The sequence below is a fragment of the Eurytemora carolleeae genome, unplaced genomic scaffold, assembly GCF_000591075.1.
Source record: "Eurytemora carolleeae unplaced genomic scaffold, Eaff_2.0 scaffold331, whole genome shotgun sequence".
NCBI lineage: Eukaryota > Metazoa > Arthropoda > Copepoda > Calanoida > Temoridae > Eurytemora > Eurytemora carolleeae.
Window position 1 is genome coordinate 67,629 of NW_019396227.1, and position 21,864 is coordinate 89,492.

At 29.9% G+C, this 21,864-nt stretch overlaps 1 protein-coding gene and 1 long non-coding RNA gene across 2 annotated transcripts in view; both read right to left on the reverse strand.

The window, feature by feature from the left end:
- LOC111698732 (aminopeptidase N) overlaps nucleotides 1-13,243 on the reverse strand; it is a 47,122-nt gene extending 33,879 nt beyond the window's left edge. The window contains exons 1-10 of the mRNA XM_023469144.1: nucleotides 13,220-13,243; nucleotides 11,583-11,744; nucleotides 11,264-11,382; nucleotides 10,408-10,476; nucleotides 8,207-8,266; nucleotides 6,748-6,822; nucleotides 4,888-4,936; nucleotides 3,190-3,242; nucleotides 915-981; nucleotides 361-407 (exon numbers count right to left, since the gene is read on the reverse strand). Of these exons, the coding sequence (XP_023324912.1) occupies nucleotides 361-407; nucleotides 915-981; nucleotides 3,190-3,242; nucleotides 4,888-4,936; nucleotides 6,748-6,822; nucleotides 8,207-8,266; nucleotides 10,408-10,476; nucleotides 11,264-11,382; nucleotides 11,583-11,744; nucleotides 13,220-13,243 (725 nt within the window). The remainder of the gene's footprint in view (nucleotides 1-360; nucleotides 408-914; nucleotides 982-3,189; nucleotides 3,243-4,887; nucleotides 4,937-6,747; nucleotides 6,823-8,206; nucleotides 8,267-10,407; nucleotides 10,477-11,263; nucleotides 11,383-11,582; nucleotides 11,745-13,219) is intronic.
- Nucleotides 13,244-15,893: 2,650 nt separating this feature from the next.
- LOC111698727 (uncharacterized) lies at nucleotides 15,894-20,852 on the reverse strand. Its single transcript, XR_002764598.1, has 3 exons — nucleotides 20,710-20,852; nucleotides 19,443-19,505; nucleotides 15,894-15,925 (listed from the first exon to the last, which is right to left on the reverse strand). It is a non-coding gene; the product is annotated as an uncharacterized LOC111698727 (long non-coding RNA).
- Nucleotides 20,853-21,864: the final 1,012 nt, after the last annotated feature.

Below are 21,864 nucleotides of genomic sequence, written 5' to 3' on the forward strand. Positions count from 1 at the left end.
TAATCTCTAACAATAAAAACGTGCTTATTTTGGATTTAAATGTAAAAAACTATTACCTTTAAAAAGTTTTTTTTCAGAAATGTTCATTTTAAAAATAAAAAAAAAGCATTGTTGATGAAAGGAATTGAGCTCATGCGACAATCTCGAATTTTAACTTAACTTATATCTTTGCAACCTGATGGTGTTAACCTTTGATATTATTTGATCTAACATAAATCATAGTTTGAAATATCCAACATTAACGACATTGGGTTGCAAATATATAGGAATTAGAAAATCAGAGTTTGTTACAATAACTCAAATCCTTGAGGAGAAAAAATCTTAATCAAAGGTTTTGAAATATTCTTTAATCTATATTTCCTGTTATCGAACTTGCTCACAACAAACGCCACGAGATAGGTTGACATCTGAAAAAAAAATATTAAAAAGTTCATTTTTCAAATTAACCTTTGAAAAATGTCTAATCTCTGAGATCTACTGATTTATGAAACGGAGCGATGGTATCTTCCTGACAACCATGAAGAAAAGTAATTTTGTCTGAAATTAAAAAATTTTGAAAAGGAATAATTTCACATTTTGGAAAGAAGGTTACTTCAATTTAAAAAAAAATGTTTACTTTGAACAATACAAATTTGTCTATTTAATATTTATATTCATTCAGATATATGGATAAAATTTGGTGTAATACTTTGCCTGTTAAATAAATTAAGTTGTTGCCACAATCTCTGATCTTCAAATCTTCATATCTTTGCAACTTGATGTAGATATAGGGATTAGAAAATTTGAGTTTGTGGCAAAAACTCAATTCCTTCCATAGAAAATACAGAGTTAATTTATTTCATTCTACTCTTTCTACCCCTTCTTCTTTTAGCAAATCCTGAACACTCCCTTATTTTAGAGAATTAATATCCGACCTTTACACTTTCCATATAATGATCCCAGACATAGCTCGTATCCTCGGCCATATCCTCACCTTCAATCCTAAAAACCAGGGTCTTTGTCAATTTTAGCCAAAATATAGAAAGTGCGAATTTCTTTTTGGTGAAATCAGTGATTGAGAAAGCAACAACTATACATAAATGTAATCAGCATTTTCAAATATCAAAGCCCGTAATTTTAAAACTTCGGCTCGAGCCGTAATTCCTTAACCCGGTTTTTAGACCCAATCTTTCACCTAACTCTGACGACAGCTTGTGTCACGTGATTGACAGCTGCAAGATCTTTGGCTCGACTTAAGGAGCTAGGCCCAATGAAAATAAAACCGACCTAGCTTGGTAGGTTTTAGTGGAGAATATTAAGGCTCAATGTTGAATCTTGTTCTCATAAAAACTGGGAATGCGCCAATTCCTACCATGAAAATCCGCCAAATAGAATATTAAACCGGTTTTTGAATTTAACGCGGTGGAAAATATAGATGCAGCTTGAATTAGAAAGCTCAAGCCGTAAATAAGGTCCAAAGAGTTGCAGGCTTAGACCCGAGCCGTATTTTCCCGATTTTTTTCAATCGCAGGCTCAGATTGGCTTATTTTAAACACTTATTCAGGTTTTTGCTTAGCTTGATACTAATAGTACAGCATACTATAGTAAATGGCCCGAAAGATTGATTTTTTTCACATCATAATTCTTCTGATTGAAGCAAATAAACAAAAACGTTTATATATATATAGATATCTATATATCTCGATGAGAATTAAAGGTCTCATGCTCTCAAGCAAAAATCAATAAGAATTTTGATAATTACTTCTTAAAAACCAAATCTAACAAGTACTTTATTGTGCTGAAATGTACATGTAAAGGGCTTCAGAAAAGCATAAGTTAGTTCGAGCGGTAAAATCAAATCCTAAGGTGTTGCGACACTTTAAAGTCGACCATGTTTTACAAATTGATGTGACTTTTTAGAAGCAGGCAGAATCTATGTGATATCTATAAATATAACCGGCCGTATAAATTTTATCGTGCGTAAAATTAAAATTCTAGTTTTGTGTGTTGACTTATTTTTTAACAACGAATATTTTTGTCGTTTAATTGTTCAGAGATTTAGACACTTCAAGCAAATCAGAACCTTGTGCAGAATTCAAATTGAGAAAAAAATTATTAAAAAAAATATGCAATTGTGCAAACAAAATGTCACTATTAAATAATGGCAAAATTGTTTTATTTCTGTATTATGTTAATCTTTTTATTTGCGTTTTCTTTTAAATAGTTTTTGATTTTACAAAGCTCAAGCACGAAATTTTGTTTAATGGAATACGCGAACATTTTCTTTTGTTTTTGTTTTGCAATGCACACAAAGAGAAAATGTTCACAATTGAAATAGAAGATGAGCTCTAAAAGCCTCGTAATAGTATAAATCCCATTGAAAAATTGTCATAACGACATTTGATAAATTCTTAAGATTCCTCTGAAGTTATGGTAAAACTGTACAATTTCTTATTAAAATAAAAAAAGCAAATGTATAACCGGCCCTATTGCACATTAACATCAGAATACTGAGCAGAGAATACATAAACTCTGTAAAATTTGTTTCTTCTGTGTCTGCTTATCTTTAAACTTCGCGTTGAAGATGTTTATTTAAGATTCTAGAGATACTACTCCAGCCGGAAATAACAAATGTGTTGTTCCTTCAGACCTATCTTCTAAGTGTTTTTTAAATCTGTTGAGAAACTAACAGTTTGGGATTTAGATTTTATAGATTTTGAACAAAGTTCGAATTAATAGTTCAAAACTATTATTTAGAACACTTTCGTTTTTAATTCGTTTTTTGCACATTATCTCTATCCGGGTCAAAATGTGACATTGTGTAAAAAAAATAAATGTTTAGAATAAACATTTTCCACAGATAAATAATGGCATTTTTTAACCCTAAGAAGGAAAATTTAGACAAAAAATAAAAAAACTTACCTAAAGTCATGAAAAGTGAAAAAAAAAAATTTGAAAATTGATAAAAAGTGTCAAAAATTATTTAATTAAAAAAAGTCTCGGGAAACAAAAACAAGAAAAAACAAGAAATATCAGAAAAAGAGAATTAGGTTAACTATTAATAAGAATTGTGAGACCACATCTCAAGTTCTCGACTCGTTAAAAAACGAAAAAGCGTAAAATATTTTTTTGTCCCTAACTTTTTAAAAAATCCAACACAGTGATGAAAAATGTTAAAAAAGCATTAGAATATGTAATATAAGTATTCACCTTATTGGCATATTTGATATGCTGGACATATCACGGGTTCTTCCCAGGCTAACCTACAGTACAAAGAGTACATAGAGTACATAGAGTACATGAATACAATAAGTACACAGAGTACATAGAGTACATTGAGTACATGAATAAATATAGTACATAGAGTACATAGAGCACATAGAGTACATGAATACATATAGTACACAGAGTACATAGATTACATTGAGTACATGAATACATATGTACATAGAGTACATGAGTACATAGAGCACATAGAGTACATGAATACATAGTGTTTATAGAGTACATAGAGTACATAAAGTACATAGAGTACATAGAGTACATAGAGTACATAGAGTACATAGTGTACAATTTACATAGAGTACATGGAGTACAAAAAGAAGTTAGAGTAAATAGAGAAATCTATAGTAAGAAAGTCATCGGATAAAAAGTTTCTGGGAAAATAAAACTTTGGTAAAAAGTCCCAATTTTCTGAAGTCCAAAAACAAAATGCCACTGAAAATAAAACCCCGAGTTTTAGATTCTTTCCTAAAAATTAGGACTTTATTTCCAAAACCTTTTTTCAGAGAACTTTTTGGCGGTTACCAAATGGAGTACTTGCAGTACATAAAATGTATGAGTAAACAATATTCAGCAAAACAAGAACTACTACTTTAAAGCTTCGTTTTCAGACAAGAATATATTTCTGGCGTGCGTAAATAAGCTAATTTAAATAAGTTCCACAATTCAAAAGTTACAACATCCAAGTCTACCCACAAAGGATGCGACTTCAGATACGACTGTACGGATTTTATGATTCAATATGATTCAATAAAACTTTTAAGTTTTTTTTTGTCAAATCATTATAAAGTAAGCAGAAGGCTTAATTTAATCTTTAGATCGTCATATTTTAGAGTTTAAAGTCGTCTTTACAGTCTCATGTGCACATGTACACACAAGGAGAAGGCTTGAGAGGTGAAATTTTAAAGAGTCTGAGCTGAAAACTCTTGCATTGCAGATATCTCTGTATGCGCTATTATCTTCTTAATCCTCTCTTTTGGATTCCGACCAATAATAGTTCTCCCATTTATCGCGTGCCAAATTTCAAAATTCTCGGCTTCTGATTGGCTGTATAGTTTCTTCCATTGACACTCTGATTGGTTGCATTTTAAATACTTTCCAGGATATTAATGTAAGATTAATACAAAAAAGGAGATTAAGCATTGATCAAGATATCCGCAGTTCTAAAGTTTTCAAATCTGTTCAGAAAATTACAATTGAGGGCATTCAACATTAGAAACATAGACAAAGATAGACACTCAGACAACTTATCTCGCGAAACCTCGATTTCAAGAGGAAGTGGTGTTCCTACTGCAGTACACTTACTGGAGGGGTTGTTTTCAATTACTAAATCTAAGGGATCTGAGAGAAAGATTTTTTTTTCCCCTAAAATGTAAGCAATTAAAAAGAGCATTAGAAGAACTTGTAAACTAACTTGTTTAAAAGAAAACGTACACAAATGATTCAAATTTTTCTAAAATTGTACAGTTTTGGGCAGCTTGCCTGTTGTACTCAGTACACTGAACCTCTATCAATATATGCTCTGTCAATATCTACTTCGTAAAGCATGAGCTAAGAAACTTTCAATTATCAGGGGAAAAATAATTAATAAAAATATGAAATCTAAAAAATATAATAAGTACTAACCTCAAACTTGGCTTTCAGCGCAGGCTCGTCAAAACAAGGAAAACTCCGCCTTCAAACACAAAACAAAATATATTTTTTGAAAAATTCAAGGATTACTGGCGTTGTTCGTGGAGTTTTGAAAAAAAAAAAAAATTCGAATTTTGAAAAAAAAATTCAATAAAAAGAAAAATTTTATCAAAAATAAAATTTAAAATTTTGAAAAATAACAACAATTTTTTAGCTTATGTTACCCCGGGGATACCAAATTCCCAAGGGTTCCCTAAAAAAAATCAGCCAATTTGGTCCAGCCCTTCGGCCAGCTATAGCTAACATATAAATCTACTTAGGATTGCCGCAAGCATGAAACTTTATGTTCAGTGAGATTCTGAAATAAATTAAAATGTTTAAATTTGGAGCGGATTCTGTATAAATATATATCTATACGAATATTCATAAAATATATATTTATTAAAATAATCAAATTTAAAAATTTTAATTTATTTCAGAATCTCACTGTGCATAATGTTTCATGCTTGCTGTAATCCTAAGTAGATTTATGTATGAGCGAAGAGATCATAATATTTTGCAAAAAAAGAAAAAATTAAAAGAAAGTTTTTAAAGTATTTTTGCTTGTTTTATGACAGAAATGACAAAGTCTAGAAACATAACACAATTTCTTTTGCCCTTATCTTCTTTAATATTGTAATGATATTCAACCCCCCCCCCCCCAACCCGCCTGCGTTTTCAATATTCGTGGGTAAATTTTGTGTACCATATATTGAAATATTCTTTCCCAATATCCTCCTCCGACCCCAAATATGATAAAATATATCTACATCACAGTTTTCCAAAGGTTGCAAGCTTTCGTGCAAAAAAATGAAAAGAATTATGCCAATTTCTTCTAAAAAAAAAAAGCTACAAGCAAGTTCTAAAATAACACTTCAAAGTCAACGCAATATAAAAAATTGATGCAGATTTTCATAGACGTCTGGCAGTATGTGTCTAGATCTATGTGTCTGGATCTATGTGGCTGGATCTATGTGTCTGTTTTTGTGGAACTTGGAAGAACCACAGAAATTTTCTTAGCTTGGTTTAGAAAGTTTTGCTAGTTGAATTTTCTAGAGAAACTCTAGTTTTTAGGCAACGCTAGATTCCCAAACTAATATTTAATCTATAAAGAAGTAAAACTTGTTTGTATGTTTGTATGGGTGTATGTATGTTTGTATGTTTGGGTGTTTGTACGTTCACAAGTCAGCTGATTTCCTTGTCTGATTAGACTTGAATTGAAGAGGGAACTAGGTAGAATAAGAATGATCTTGGCTTATAGTTAAATTTTTTTAAGTTAACTTAGTTTCTAGAAAAAGCTGTGTTTTCAGAGCTGAGCTTAAAACTTTAGAATGGGATATCCTTAATCCCGATCTGTTAATTAATCTGGAGATAAATAACAAGAGCAGAACAGGCCATATTTAATCTGGAGAATAATAAAAAAGAAGATCAAGCAATGATCTTGATATCCACCATTCTAAAGTTTTCAGCTCAGGAAACTTAAGAATTGGATACCTTGAATCCTGATTGCTTAATCTGAATATTCAATGTGGACACTTTTATTTTCCACTTTAATCCACTCTATTTTTGCGCGCGCAAATTTCAAATTTCCCAGCTTCTTATTGGCTGTTCGGGGACCGGGGTCTGTATACGCAACTCTTATTGGTGGATTTTTAAACTCAATTTCCTGGATACAACCTTAGGATTAAAATAATCTTAAGATTAAGAAAAACAGGAGATCAAGCATTGATCTTGATATCCTTAATTCTAAAGTTTTCTGCTTAGGCAACTTTAACTAATTTTTTCGCTCAAAATTTTTCGTTTTTGTTTGATTTCCTGGCGTCGGTTGCTTGGAACTGAGTTACTGCAATAAATTCATCCTTGCCAGTTACAAGGTCTTTGTACTGAGATCTAGAATAGAACATAGAAATATTAAGATATAGAATTAATATGAACATGAACATGAAAAAACATGAATATGAACATGAACATGAAAATGAACATGAAAAAACATGAATATGAACATGAAAATGATAATAAACAGGAACATGAAAATTAACATGAAAATTAACAAGAAACTTAACATGAACATGAAAATAAACATGAATATTAACATGAATATGGACATGAATATGAACATGAAAAAACATGAATATGAACATGAACATGATAATAAACATGAACATGAAAATGAACATGAATATTAACATGAAAATAAACATGAACATGAAAATGAACATAAACATGAACATGAACATGAACATGAACATGACCATGACCATGAAGATGAATATTAACATAAATATGAACATGAACATTAACATGAAAATTAACATGAACATGAAAATGAACATGAATATGAACATGAACATGAAAATTAACATTAACATGAAAATGAAAATGAAAATGAACATGAACATGAACATGAACATGAACATGAACATGAACATGAACATGAACTTGAACATGAAGATGAACATAAACATGAACATGAACATTAACATGAAAATTAACATGAACATGAACATGAACATGAAAATTAACATGAACATGAAAATGTACATGAAAATTATCATGATTATGAACATGAAAAAACATGAATATGAACATGAACATAAAAATGGACATGAAAATGAACATGCATATTAACATGAATATGAACATGAAAATTAACATGAATATGAACATGAAAATAAACATAAACATGAACATGAAAAAAAATATGAACATGAAAATGAACATGAATATTAACATGGACGTGAACATGTGAATGAACATGAATATTAACATAAACATGAACATGAACATGCGTATGAAAACGAACATGAACATGCGTATGAAACCAAACATGAACATGAACATGAACATGAACATGAACATGAACATGAACATGAACATGAACATGATCATGAACAAGAACATGATTATAAACATGAACACGAAAATTAACATGAAAATTAACATGAATATGAACATGAACATGAACATGAACATGAACATGAAAATAAACATTAACATGAACATGAACATGAACATGAACATGAATATGAACATGAAAATGAACATGAACATGAACATGAACATGAACATGAACATGAGCATGAACATGAACATGAACATGAACATGAACATGAACATGAACATGAACATGAACATGAACATGAACATGAACATGAACATGAACATGAATAACATGAACATGAACATGAACATGAACATGAACATGAACATGAACATGAACATGAACATGAACATGAACATGAACATGAACATGAACATGAACATGAACAAGTACCTGTAAAATCCTTTAAGATTATCCTTCAAGAAAGCAGTGAAGGAGATTTTAACAGTATATCTGAAAATATTACTTAAGTTAATTTTTCGTGTATAAAAAAAAATCGATTTTTCAAATTTCTTTTTTAGCATGAAAGCGAGGATGAGTAGATGTTTGCATTTATCAATTTGAATACAATCATGTTTTTGTTTATTATGCATCAGGCTTTGAACTGAAATTTAGAGCCAAGCAAACAGCTTTGAAATAATGAGATACTGAATTTAAAGAATTTGAGCTGCGGCTAAAATTTGATTGGTTCCAATTTAAATTTTATTCAATGTTTGAATATTTAAGCCGGCGCTCAATGGAAACCGGTTTTTGGAGGATTTGAGACGCGGCTCAATTCATTAACTTCGGACTCTTCCACACTTTTGTTAGATTTCTGATTAAAGGCTGGTTCCCTCTTTACAGAGAGGAGAAGATAAAATTCCGAAGGTTGTCTCTTTAAGCAGGAAAAATTCAAGAAGTAGTAAATCTCCTTTGTCATGCTTTTTACATATAAAAATTCTTTGCTAAAAAAGTTTAATATTATATTTTTGATTGCAAATGTAGGATTGAAAAAAAAAATAAAGGATTATAGATTATTTATAAAGGCTAAACTAACTTTAAATCCGAATTATCAGAATCTAAAAAGTCTAAGATAATGCAAGCTTTCTTCAAGCTTTCCTCCAAACTCTTATTTCAGTTTTGCATCTTTTATAAGCAAAATATATTGGTTAAAGCAAAATATATTGGTTAAAACAAAATAAAAAATCTTTTGAAATGACAATTATTTTCTGTCTTATAAATATAAACATGAGCACTGCACCAATTACGATTGCTCGAAAAAGATTTTTGTAAATTAAGAGAAAATAATGCTTTTAGGGCGCTTCCGCTTATCTTCTATTTCAATAGTGAACATTTTCTTTTTGTATATGTTGCAAAACAAAAACAAACGATTATTTAAATAAACTGTTAGTATAATTTTAAATGACCCTCTTTTCTAACATGGCAGTGCCCGATTCACAACGGTCCCTTAAAACCTTGTAAAATATTTTCGTTTTTTTAGGATTAAAAGGTTTTAATTCTAATAATCTATCCTGCAATAGAATGAGCAAGTCAATATTTTTACGGTACCGTTGTAAATCGGGCCATGTCATCTTTGCATGGAGGGTCACTTCAAATTACGCATTATACAGTCCCTTTAAACAGTCATATAGTTTTTTACGTTAATTAAATACTTGATGATTAAAAATCAATTCAATGATTGTAATGTAGTGCTGTTTACACTGCCCAATTCATCAACCTTTAGACTTGTAAAAATTATAACTTCAGGCTATCGGTTGTCTTTATATTCCACAATTTATTTCACTTTGAGTTGTTTAATAATTTACAAATCAAGTTTTAAAGGTTTATAACCTCACAATGCAATACTTACAAACCAAATTAAGTTTACTCAAGAGAAATTATTATTCTTGGAAATTTATAAAATCCAATTCCAACTCAATGAATCTCTACGAAGAGAAAATTAAACTTTTCATGAAAAAATAATTAGAATTTTGATTTATAGGATCCAAAGAAAAATCGTAAATGTGTTTATGAAAAATTATATAATATTATTAATCTTTAATTTTTAATCTTTTTTAATCTTTAATCTTTAATCTTTAATCTTTAATCTTAAATCTTTAATCTTAAATCTTCAATCTTTAATCTTTAATCTCTAATCTTTAATCTTTAATCTTTAATCTTTAATCTTTAATCTCTAATCTTTAATCTCTAATCTTTAATATTTAATCTTTAATCTTTAATCTTTAATCTTTAATCTTTAATCTTTAATCTCTAATCTTTAATCTCTAATCTTTAATCTTTAATCTTTAATATTTAATCTTTAATCTTTATTCTTTAATCTTTAAGCTTTAATCTTTTTTTAATCGATTTTGAAAAAATGTTGAATTTTTCTAGCCTATTGAATTTTTCTAACCATTAGTTCCCATAAAAAAATATAGTCAATTCGGTCCAGCCGTTTGGCCAGCTATAGCTCACATATATATATACAAATATATGAGAAAAGAAGTATTCCTGAAGATGATTTGAGTTTTTATTGTATCTACATTATGTTTTATGCATTCTTCAGGATACATATACATGAGAGAAGAGCTTTATTATATAGATCATATTCTTACCGTTTTCCTTTCTCGAGCATTGATCCTAGATTTAGCACAAAGAATTCTCTGTCCTTATCATAATCATAGCTGAAACATAATAAAATTCTGCAGCCCCTATCCTTATCATAATCATAGCTGAAATATAATACAATTCTTTACTACCTATCCTTATCATAATCATAGCTATAAATATAATACAATTCTTATCTCCCTATCCTTATCATAATAATAGCTGTAATATAATACAATTCTTATCTCCCTATCCTTAACTTAATCAAAACTGAAATATAATATAATTCTTCACCCCCTATCCTAGCATAATCATAGCTGAAATATAATACAATTCTTTAGCTCGAATCTTTATCATAATCATAACTGAAATATAATATGATTCTTTAGCTCCTATCTTTATCATAATCATAGCTGAAATATAATACAATTCTTTAGCTCCTATCTTTATCATAATCATAACTGAAATATAATATAATTCTTTAGCTCCTATCTTTATCATAATCATAGCTGAAATATAATATAATTCTTTAGCTCCTATCTTTATCATAATCATAGCTGAAATATAATATAATTCTTTAGCTCCTATCTTTATCATAATCATAACTGAAATATAATACAATTCTTCAGCCCGCTTCCTTATCATAATCATAGCTGAAATATAATATAATTCTTCACCCCCCATCCTTATCATAATCATAACTGAAATATAATACAATTCTTTACTCCCTATCCTCTAAATCCTATAAATAAAATACAGTTCTATAGTCCTATCCTTGTCATTTTGGATTTTTAAATTTATCCCAATTTTCCGAAATTTTAGATTTAAAAGTATGTTTTAAAAAATATCTTGAAAAATCTCTACCTGCGAACATTAAGAGCTGACCCATTTATCTGCTGGACTTGAACAGTTCTGTTCTGAATTTCTAGATCAGCGCTGTGCAGGGTTATATTTTTTCCAGGCTCAGTGCACACCATGTCAATCTTAATTGATGTGGTTTAAAAGTAAAATGTAACATTTCATTGTCAACGAAATAAAATTTCCCATTATTTAAAGCCCTAAGATGAGAAGGATCTTTGGCCATGGTTAATAATGGGTCGATTGAAAAAAATTTACAAAGATTTAAATTTTGAAAAAATTAAAATATTTTTTTTATTTTGTTTTTGATAAAGTCGAAGGGTACCTCAACATAACCCCTGATGGTAAAGTTGTCTGGAACAATGAAAGGAATGAGCTTGAGCCTGTAAGATTCTGGCACCAGATGTCTCGGCAGTCGCACATCCGTAACTTTCACGTGGGAGGACGGTTCAGCTTCCGGTTCAGCTGACGCGCCTCCATCTCTCTGCTGAAGAAAAGATTATTTTGACATGACGCAATTATCAGTGTACTGTGTAACTGAGACTCTTATCCTAGAAATCTAGAAGAATTACAAAATGGAATTTGAGTCCAAATATTTAGAGAAGTTTTTAAAACTAAAAGAATGGGTAAACAATAATCAACTACAATATTTAATTGTGTATTTTATGTTGTTACAAAGCAAATATTTTGAATAAAAATAAAAAATATATTTTTTTTTTTTTTTAAACTTCCGTTAGTTAGCGATCTCGATATCATTAACGGCAGATTTATATAAACCCTCAATGACGGTGCCAGCCGTTAACGATTATGCATCAGTATGCATCAAATACTATAGTTAAACAAATAAGGGAGGGAAAAATTAGAAGACGGCGTTAAAAAAAATACATAAAAATAACTTTTATTTTTTACAAGTTTCATGCAATTTTAAGCAAAAAAATGATCGAAAGTCGCCGTTTTTTTAACCACATCCGTCTCTTTTTTGTTTTCAACTGTTAAATTTTTATTTCAAAAACAGCTATTTTCGTTAGATAACTATTTTAAAATCAATGGTTTTAAACGTTAATTTTTAAAAACATTCGTTTTGTTAACGGATCTTGTTCCATTCCAGTGTTAACGGAATGAAAAGTTTTGAAGACAAGTTATAATCAATGTGAATCAATTTAATTACGATCTGTAATTTATTTTCTTCATTTTTTTTTTTGCTTCACTAAGGTAGAAAATAAAACTCAACGATTAATTAAAACAACAGATAGGACTGCACTAGATGTCGTCTTTTCAAGATTTTGGGGCTTTTCGTTCACAACAACCTTGGGGCAGAAGCCAAAAGGAGTTACGCGCAGTTGTCGTAGAACAGGCTCTCTCTCTCTGTCTTGTAATTCTACTCAGAGACAGGCTGTTCTACATCGACTGCGCGTAACTCTTTTGGGCCTCTAAATTCTTAATTTTAGTCACTCTCCGTTCATTGAGTTTTGTATGATCAAAAACGAATCAGATATACATATTTTCAACTGTAAGTAACATTTAAAAATTACAATTGTATCTGTGGCTTGCGTATTTCTGCAAAGGAAAGACATGGATGAAATTGTCAGAATTAAACACTTTTGTGATCTAGAAAACCCTGTTCAAATTATGCCCCCAATTTAAGTTCTGATCTAAATGTTAAAAAGCATGTAAAACTCATCCAATCGAGGAATCTGGGAAACATGAACGTGTTTACCCAACATTTAATTTCAAATTAATTTTAAATGTTGAATTTTTTCAAACACAGATCTCTCCTCATAAAACGGTAAATGCTTCTCATTTTAGTTCACATTGAACTAGATACAAGGAGATGGTTAAATGTTTGCGACATTACCTCACACAAAAAAAACATTATTCAACGTTTAAGAGGCCGCAGCGCTCGGTTCAGAAATTATCTTTAACTGACCTAACCCAACATAATGTAATATTTTCGTAACCAACGTTTTGTATAGTATAAGTCGACATTTTGAGAAATTGTTCACCAGAAAACCATATCACGGGCAGCCGTAGAATATTTGAATTTCCGAGCCGGGTCAACCTTTCCGGTCCCAAATTGTACTGTATCGCCCGGACATTGGGTAAATAAAGCAGACACTCAATAGGACTAGCCGGTGCAACAAGGATGACACGGTCAGACTTTAGGTTGAATTTACTATTACTAAAGGGTCAGAGGTGCGTAATATGCAATTTGCATACATAGGAAGTTTATGTTCTTATCAATAGCGCTTTAATAAATTGTATCATCTATATTTTAATCTTACGTGCCTTCTCAGAAAATAAGGCACTTTGCTTAACTTAATTATTTTGTCTGACAAGTTTTCGTGAATTATAATTTCCCCGGTTCCATTGTTTCGGCAAAAGAAAAATTTTTAATTGATTTAGTTTCCCTAAAATTGATGAAAGAGAATATGATTCAGCCAATAAATATTAATTTTCAACTGAAATGTGAATTAATTTATTTTATTCATCTAAAAGCCGCACAATAAGGAGCAGGCATGAATTTCAAATTTAAAAACAAAAGTTTTTAAAGTTTTAAAAACTTTAAAGCTGCAGTTTTTCCCCGTATATTTTCATTTTCTTTAAAAAAAAAGTAACAGAAAAAAAGTTTATATCTAAAATTGCATGGAGATGTATTTTATAGGGGTTGTTATTGTTTATTGTTAATTGAAAACGAACGAAATAATTCGATATTTTTTTGTTTCGTTTTTGATATTTTAATACAAACGAGCCTTTGTTTCCAGAAAAACTAACTGTTAGTTTTGAACTTTTTACAAATGGAAAATGATCTTTAATTATGGGTCGTCATTAACAATCATCTACGAAAGTACTGCTTTATTTTAACTTAAAAAAACGATTTTTTATAGGGCTGTTTTGAACACAATCGTAAACCAAACGATCAGAAAAGTGAAAATATTCGATCCTTATATGTCAATTTAATTGATTTGAAATCATAGTACAGGGTTACCCACAAAAGATGATTCTTCAGAGATGATTATATGGAATTTGCATAGTGTCTTTCTTGCATTTAGAGTTGCTTGTAGGCCAACAATTGGTTTATTTCTGTGCTTAATCATTTAGTAAACCAGCAATTTACTCAATTAAATGCAGAAAGATCAAGCTTTAAATCGTCGTATTTTTAGAGTTTTGCATCGTCTTTACAATCTCATCCTTTAATAAACCAGATAAACCAGAGTGAGAGGCATTCGGTTTCTTTTATTTGAAATCAAATACATTTTGGGCTTTAATTCAACAACCTTTAAACGTACGGTATTTTTTGTTTTATACTTTTTCATTAAAAATGTTTGTGCCAACAAAATAGCACTTGAAAAGTGGGCTAAAAATTTATGTTTCATAAATCAAATTGATATCGAAAGTCACAGCTTTCTAGAATATTGACAGAACCGTTAAATCCAAGTGAACCCTGTAAATTAAAGAATCTAAATATGACATTTTTTCGATATTTAGCCAATTTCCTCCACAAGCATTTAATCTTACAATGAACAGGATGTGTTCTTCTTCATATTTTATCAAGTTTTCAAAGAAACATGGCAGGAAATCGATAGAATTGATGTTTATTGTTTGCACACATCTTAATCCTAATACCAGTATCCCTGATTCTAAGATCAGTATACCTGATTCAAGATCAGTATCCCTGATTCTAAGATCAGTATCCCTGATTCTAAGATCAGTATCCCTGATTCTAGGATCAGTATTCTTTATCCTAAGATCGGTGACATTAATCCTAATCTAGAGTTCAGTTTGATTGGTCCTAAATCCCCATTCTTGGTCCTAAGATCGGTATCCTTGATCCTAAGTTCAGTTCCTTAATCCTAAGATCAGTTTTATGATTCTAGGATACTTTATCCTAAGATCCTAAATTCAGTTTATTGATCCTAAGTTCAGTTTATTGATCCTAAGTTCAGTTTATTGATCCTAAGTTCAGTTTCTTGATCCTAAGTTCAGTTTCTTGATCCTACGTTCAGTTTATTGATCCTAAGTTCAGTTTCTTGATCCTAAGATCAGTTTCTTGATCCTAAGATCAGTTTCTTGATCCTCAGTTCAGTTTCTTGATCCTAAGATCAGTTTCTTGACCTTAAGTTCAGTTTCTTGATCCTACGTTCAGTTTCTTGATCCTAAGTTCAGTTTCTTAATCCTAAGTTCAGTTTCTCGATCCTAAATTCAGTTTTTTGATCCTAAGATTAGTTTCTTGATCCTAAGTTCAGTTTCTCGATCCTAATTTCAGTTTCTTGATCCTAAGATCAGTTCCTTGATCCTAAGTTCAGTTTATTGATCCTAAGATCAGTTTCTTGATCCTAAGTTCAGTTTATTGATCCTAAGATCAGTTTATTGATCCTAAGTTCAGTTTATTGATCCTAAGTTTAGTTTCTTGATCCTAAGTTCAGTTTCTTGATCCTAAGTTTAGTTTCTTGATCCTAAGATCAGTTTCTTTATCCTAAGTTCAGTTTCTTGATCCTAAGTTCAGTTTCTCGAACCTAAGTTCAGTTTCTTGATCCTAAGATCAGTTTCTTGATCCTAAGTTCAGTTTATTGATCCTAAGATCAGTTTCTTGATCCTAAGTTCAGTTTATTGATCCTAAGATCAGTNAATTCTTTTGTCCTGTTTTTCCATGTTTCTTCTTTCATTAATCTGTAGATAGCAAATTAAACATTTATCTGTAGATAGCAAATTAAATATTAATCTGTAGATAGCAAATTAAACATTAATCTGTAGATAGCAAATTAAATATTAATCTGTAGATAGCAAATTAAACATTAATCTGTAGATAGCAAATTAAACATTAATCTGTAGATAGCAAATTAAACATTAAGAAAAAAGAAATACTATTAATTGCAACAAGAATTAACAATTTTAAGACTTAAAACTACATTTACACCATTTTATTCTTTTCCGGTTTCGCGCACAGACAAATTCTATTTTACTTTCAGTTATCGATTTCATCGTATTGATCCTAAGTTCAGTTTCTTGATCCTAAGATCAGTTTTTTGTGTTGTTACAAAGCAAATATTTTGAATAAAAATAAAAAATATATTTTTTTTTTTTTTTTTTATAAAATTTTTTATACCCCCCCTGTTTTTTTTTTTTTTTAAAATTTTGGGGGGGGGGGGGGGGGGGGAGAAAAAAAAAAAAAAAATATATTTTTTTTTTTTTTTAAACTTCCGACAAAGTTTTTTTTTATGTTTTTAAGATTCTAGAATATTCAGTTTCATCCTTGTATTTTAACAAGCAGGAGAGCAAGGATTATATTGTAGGGGGGGAAGGATTATATTGTAGGGAGGGAAGGGGGAAGAATTAAGGAACTGGGTTTTTGTCACAAACTGTGATTTTCGAATCTCTATATCTCTATATCTCTATAAACCCATGTTGTAGACCCTTGATATTTCAAACTATGAATTCTGTTAGACTAAAGTGTCTAAGTTTGAAATATAAAATGTTTACACTATCAGGTTGCACAGATATAGGCATTAGAAAGTTTGACTTTGTGGTAAAAACTCAGTTCCTGTGTTAAATATGGTTAGGTATAAATTGGATTTTAAATAGAAAAATAATAAGTTTAGTTAATTTTAAAGAAAAGTTTTGACATATTCTGAATGTTAGACTAAGAGCATATAGTATTATTAAAAAAAAACAATTACAACATTTCTCTCATTTTCTGGTTTGTGATCAGCAATTTGCAATCAATTCAGTAGCTATGAATGTTTGAAATACTTTTTTATTGAGGTCCTCAATGACGAAAAATAAAGTTTAATAAACCGTACATTGTTAAGTTACTTCTTGGTATTGATCTAATCCAACTTGTGCATTAGCAAAAACACTCAAGAAAGAGTCTTTGCCACAAATTCAAATATCTTAGCAACCTGAAGGCATAACAAAATCCAAAGCTTAAAACCTTGGGTTGCAAAGTTCTAGAGACTAGAGAAAGTTATAGAGTTTAAGGCAAAAACTCAGTTCCTAAAAAAAATTGCTTAACCATTTTATTTTATCATCATCATGATTTAGAACTTTACAGTTCAATAGTCGTAGATTTACATAAATTAGAGAAGACATGGTTGGTGGGACCGTTTTTTGTGTACACCCTTTATTATTACAATTTTCTTAACGCACTTCGAAAAATTTCATTTTCAGCTCAATATTTTTGATTTACGTTTCAAAATGTCATCAAAAAAATACTATTTTTATATACTTCCGGTTTCAATATTGCATTTTGTTTTTCCCTTGATTGAATGTAAATCCATTGTTTCTATGTTGTATTGTATGATAATAAACTACATTGAGACTGAAACTTTAAGAATGTCACAAAATACCAAAACCGGGTGTCTAACTAAAACTTTAGCTTCGTTTTGATCTCAAAGGAATTTATTCTTTGGAACAAAATCAAATATTTAAACCTCAATATCTGCTGAACACGATGTTGTAAACCTTTGATATTTCAAACTCAGATTATTTGATCTAACAGAATTCATAGTTTGAAAAATCTAAGGTCTGCAACATGTCGTTCCAAAGATATAGTGATTAGAAAATCAAAGTTTGTGGCAAAGACTCAATTCAAGTTTTTTAGATTTTGATTAATTAACTGATCTACTATTAAAATTGAAAACTTTGCATAAACGTCGTGTAAATTTTTTCAACTGAATTATTTGTATTTTTTTCCGTTTTGGGGGTTTTGTGATCAAACAGACTTCAACAGGTTTCAACCTTGATTAGGGATAAGAAATTTTAATCTGTTAAATATATAATTGTGTTATATATATATATAGTTGCAAACAGATTTGTGAAAAATCTAATACAATAAAAACAAATCATTGTTTAATGCCCTAAATTGTCGCTATAAAATAATTTAGAGGAATTTTGCAGTTCAGGTTTAACAGGTTTAATGACAAAAAAAATGGTTTGGAAAAAAGAAAACTTGGATGATCTGGCTTGAGAAAGCCAAAAAAAATATTCTTTCTAATTCTTTGATCCAAAGCTTTTTAAAGTATTTATTGTACATTAGCTAAAACAGGTTAAATATAGCAAAAGCTTGGCAAAAAATTGGTTAAAGGAACTGTAAGCAAAGTAACCTTCAATAGAAAGATAGCAATGCCAAATTCACAACGGTACCAAATATGAATTAGGTATCAATGTTTACAATTTTAAAGGGAGTGACCGGCAATGTATGGAGGTTGAACTGAGAATGTAGTATTGTGGAGAATTTTTAGGCGGTAATTAAAATTCGATTAAACCGAATCAGAAAACATGGAACAGGTTTAAAGGGAGTGACCGGCAATGTATGGTGGTTGAACTGAATTGTAGAAATGTGGACAAATTTGTTAAGATTCATTTGAGACATATAAAAACGTTTCCACGATGTATAATTACTGAGTTTGAGCGCAAAGTCGACGTTCAAAATCATTTTGGGTGGGTACATTTTCAGAATCGGTTTTTAATAAGTTATTAAATAACGACGACAAAAAATAAATTTAAAAATGGTCAGAAACATAGTTCTTAACATAAATTTGTCAATAGATTAATGTTAGAATCAATTATTTCGTTTTCATCATTATATTGAATTTCTTATTTTCTTTGAATTTGTACGCAGATTTCTACAAATTCTTCAAATGTCGTCTTTTCCAAAAAAATCCAGAAAATCTTTGTGAATAATGAGAAATTATAGAAACTAATAATGGAATATGATTACTTATTTTCGACGATAACAGTAAATTTTTATTTTCTCAACCTGCTCCTAAACAACTGAACATTTTTTGCCGTCGTTATTAAATTAAAATAAACGATTCTGAAAACGTACGCACCCAAATTCATAATTTTGAACGTCGACTTTGCGCTCAAACTCAGTAAATATACGTCGTAGGAACATTTTATATGTCTCAAATGAATCCTAAATAAATTTTCCACTTAATACAACATATTCAGTTCAACCATCATACATCACTCCCTTTAAAACCGATTACTTTCAATTATGATTTCTTTTAGAAAGTGACTTCCACATATCTACTGCAGGAAACAAATAGGAATTATCAGAATTAAACACTTTTTATCCTAGAAAACCGACAATATCTATCACGTTATCAGATCAGGGTTTCATGGGTACTGTTGGGATTCGGGCATGCCTATCTTGAAATTAAGCATACAGTTCCTTTATGAATACCTCACAGACGCTGAACAGTACACCAATCCGTGTATCAACGTACTTCATGCTCGTACATCAGACCTACATGTGGCATGTACAACAATGTACGTATAGACCTTATAAGTAACATACGTATACATATAAAATATATACAAAAAGAATATGTTCACAATCGAAATAGAAGATGGGCGCGAAGCGCCCTAAAAGCATAGTCTATATAATTTTACATTGTACATATTAGTCTTATATGTACAAGGTACATCAGACCTTTGGGTACAATATGTACAACATACGTACATCAGTTTTTTTGACAAGGAATAGGTGAAGTTGAAAGAAATAAAGTAGAAGTCTTTATTGAAAGAATTCAGTTTCATGTCAATTTAAATATCGTTCCAAAAAGAAAACATGCAAACACTTTGTCCAATCACTCTGTACATTATAAGAAAATGTACTGTACATGATGAAAACCTATTAAAAACCAAAGAATATATTAGGCTTTTAACTAGTTTGAATTTCTTCTGAAGGTTAGTTTAAGGGTCCGCTCATACTTGTATTTGAAGGTTAAAATGCTCGATCCTTATCTCAATAATCCATTCTTTTGATAGTATCTATTAAAATGTTGATATCAACTTAACCATGACATTTATAATGGTTTTCTAAAGATTTGTTAAATAAAGGATGGTTATTATTTTAACGGTGATCGTTCTTTATTTAAGATAAGAATCATTTTTTAATGTAAGGATTTCCAAATTCTACAAAGCATGAAATTGATAGGTTATTTTTTTATGTTGTTTTATTATTAATTGAATGTAACTAAATAAAATGTACATTTAGTTTTTAAAAAGGGCCGATATCAGATATCAGATATCAGATATCAGATTGACAAAGTGTTGAATTTTTAATTTACTTTCAAAATTAAGCGTATACTTTTAATTTGAGAAGCTACAAGGTCACAAAGTTGTACAAGTAATTTCAAATACAAGGTCTAGATTAATGTGAAAAGGATGTGTGTAGGTTTAAGAGACTTCTTAAATTTAAATTTTAAAAGTTACTCTCCATCAAATTCCCAAGATTTCTTTTTAAACATTTAATATCTTGGATTTTTTTTTCTGTACAAGTGTCTCGCTGATTTCTTGATAAAGAAACTTAAACACTTTTTGGATTAGGACAAGATCTTTTGCATATTATTAAAGGTTAAAAGGGAACCGTTGTCAATCGAACATGAACTTCTTTTTAATGAATAACATTATAACGACACCCAATTCAAGAGATATAAAAAAGTAACCTGATTTAACACGATAAGAACAAAATCACTGATTAGACATTATTTATTGACACACTGGGATTATTTAATGTAATCCCTAAAGATCTGATTGACTGGATTGATTAAACGAATCCCTCTCCCCTCTAGACTATATAGCTGACTGGGATCATGTTACAACAATTCTTCTACGCTTTGTAATCATTATTCTTACACTTTATCTTCATGCGCTAGCCTACAGAGAAACCCTTAATAACGAATACATAGGAAGAATTTATCAAATGTCGTCTTGACAATTTTTCAATGAGTTTTATACTATATTACGTAAATTTCAGTATTTGCAAAATAAATAAATAGCCATTAACATGCGGGAACAGTTTTAAAGAGTTCCATATAATCATTTAATTAAAAAAACTAAATATCTGCAACATTCCATTATAAGAAAGTGAAGAATACGACATTTGATGCATTCTTTTGATGTATTCGTTATTAAGGGTTTCACTGTATATAACAAAAAACTTTAGACAAAAGTTATTTTTAAAATTGCCTTTTTTTCTTTTATTATAAAAGTGTATGGGCGAATTTTTAATTTTCGTTCGAATAAACATGGGAATTAATTTTAAAAAAGACGATACTTCTATCCAAATAAATGAACAATCATGAGAATTTTAAAGATTAAATTTTCGCTCTTTCTGAACAAATATACACCGTAAAAACGTCCCAGAGGTCTCAAATGAATCCTAAAAAATGTCTCTTTAATGTTCCCTTCTCAGTTCAACTACCATGTCCATCCAGACACCCTTTAAACATAAAATTAAAGCTTGAAAGTACAACAAGGTATTATTCGTTTTGAAGATCCATTCATTTGTAATCCGATTTAAAATACGTAGTGGTTAAATTACATTTAGATAATTTATTTTCTATTGGATTCCTAGAATCAAAGAATACTTTGAATTAAAAGTACATTACTTACATTCATAGTTGGGTGGTCTAAATCTCCGTTTGTTTCAATCAAAGATTAATAACAATACAGATAGAACACTATATGTCGTCTTTTCAAGATTTAAGGGATTTTCGTTCATAATAACCTTGAGACAGAGGCCCAAAGGAGTTACGCACATTTTCTCTCTGTGTCTTGTAATTCAACGCGGCATGCGCGTATCTCAGGCTTATTGTGAA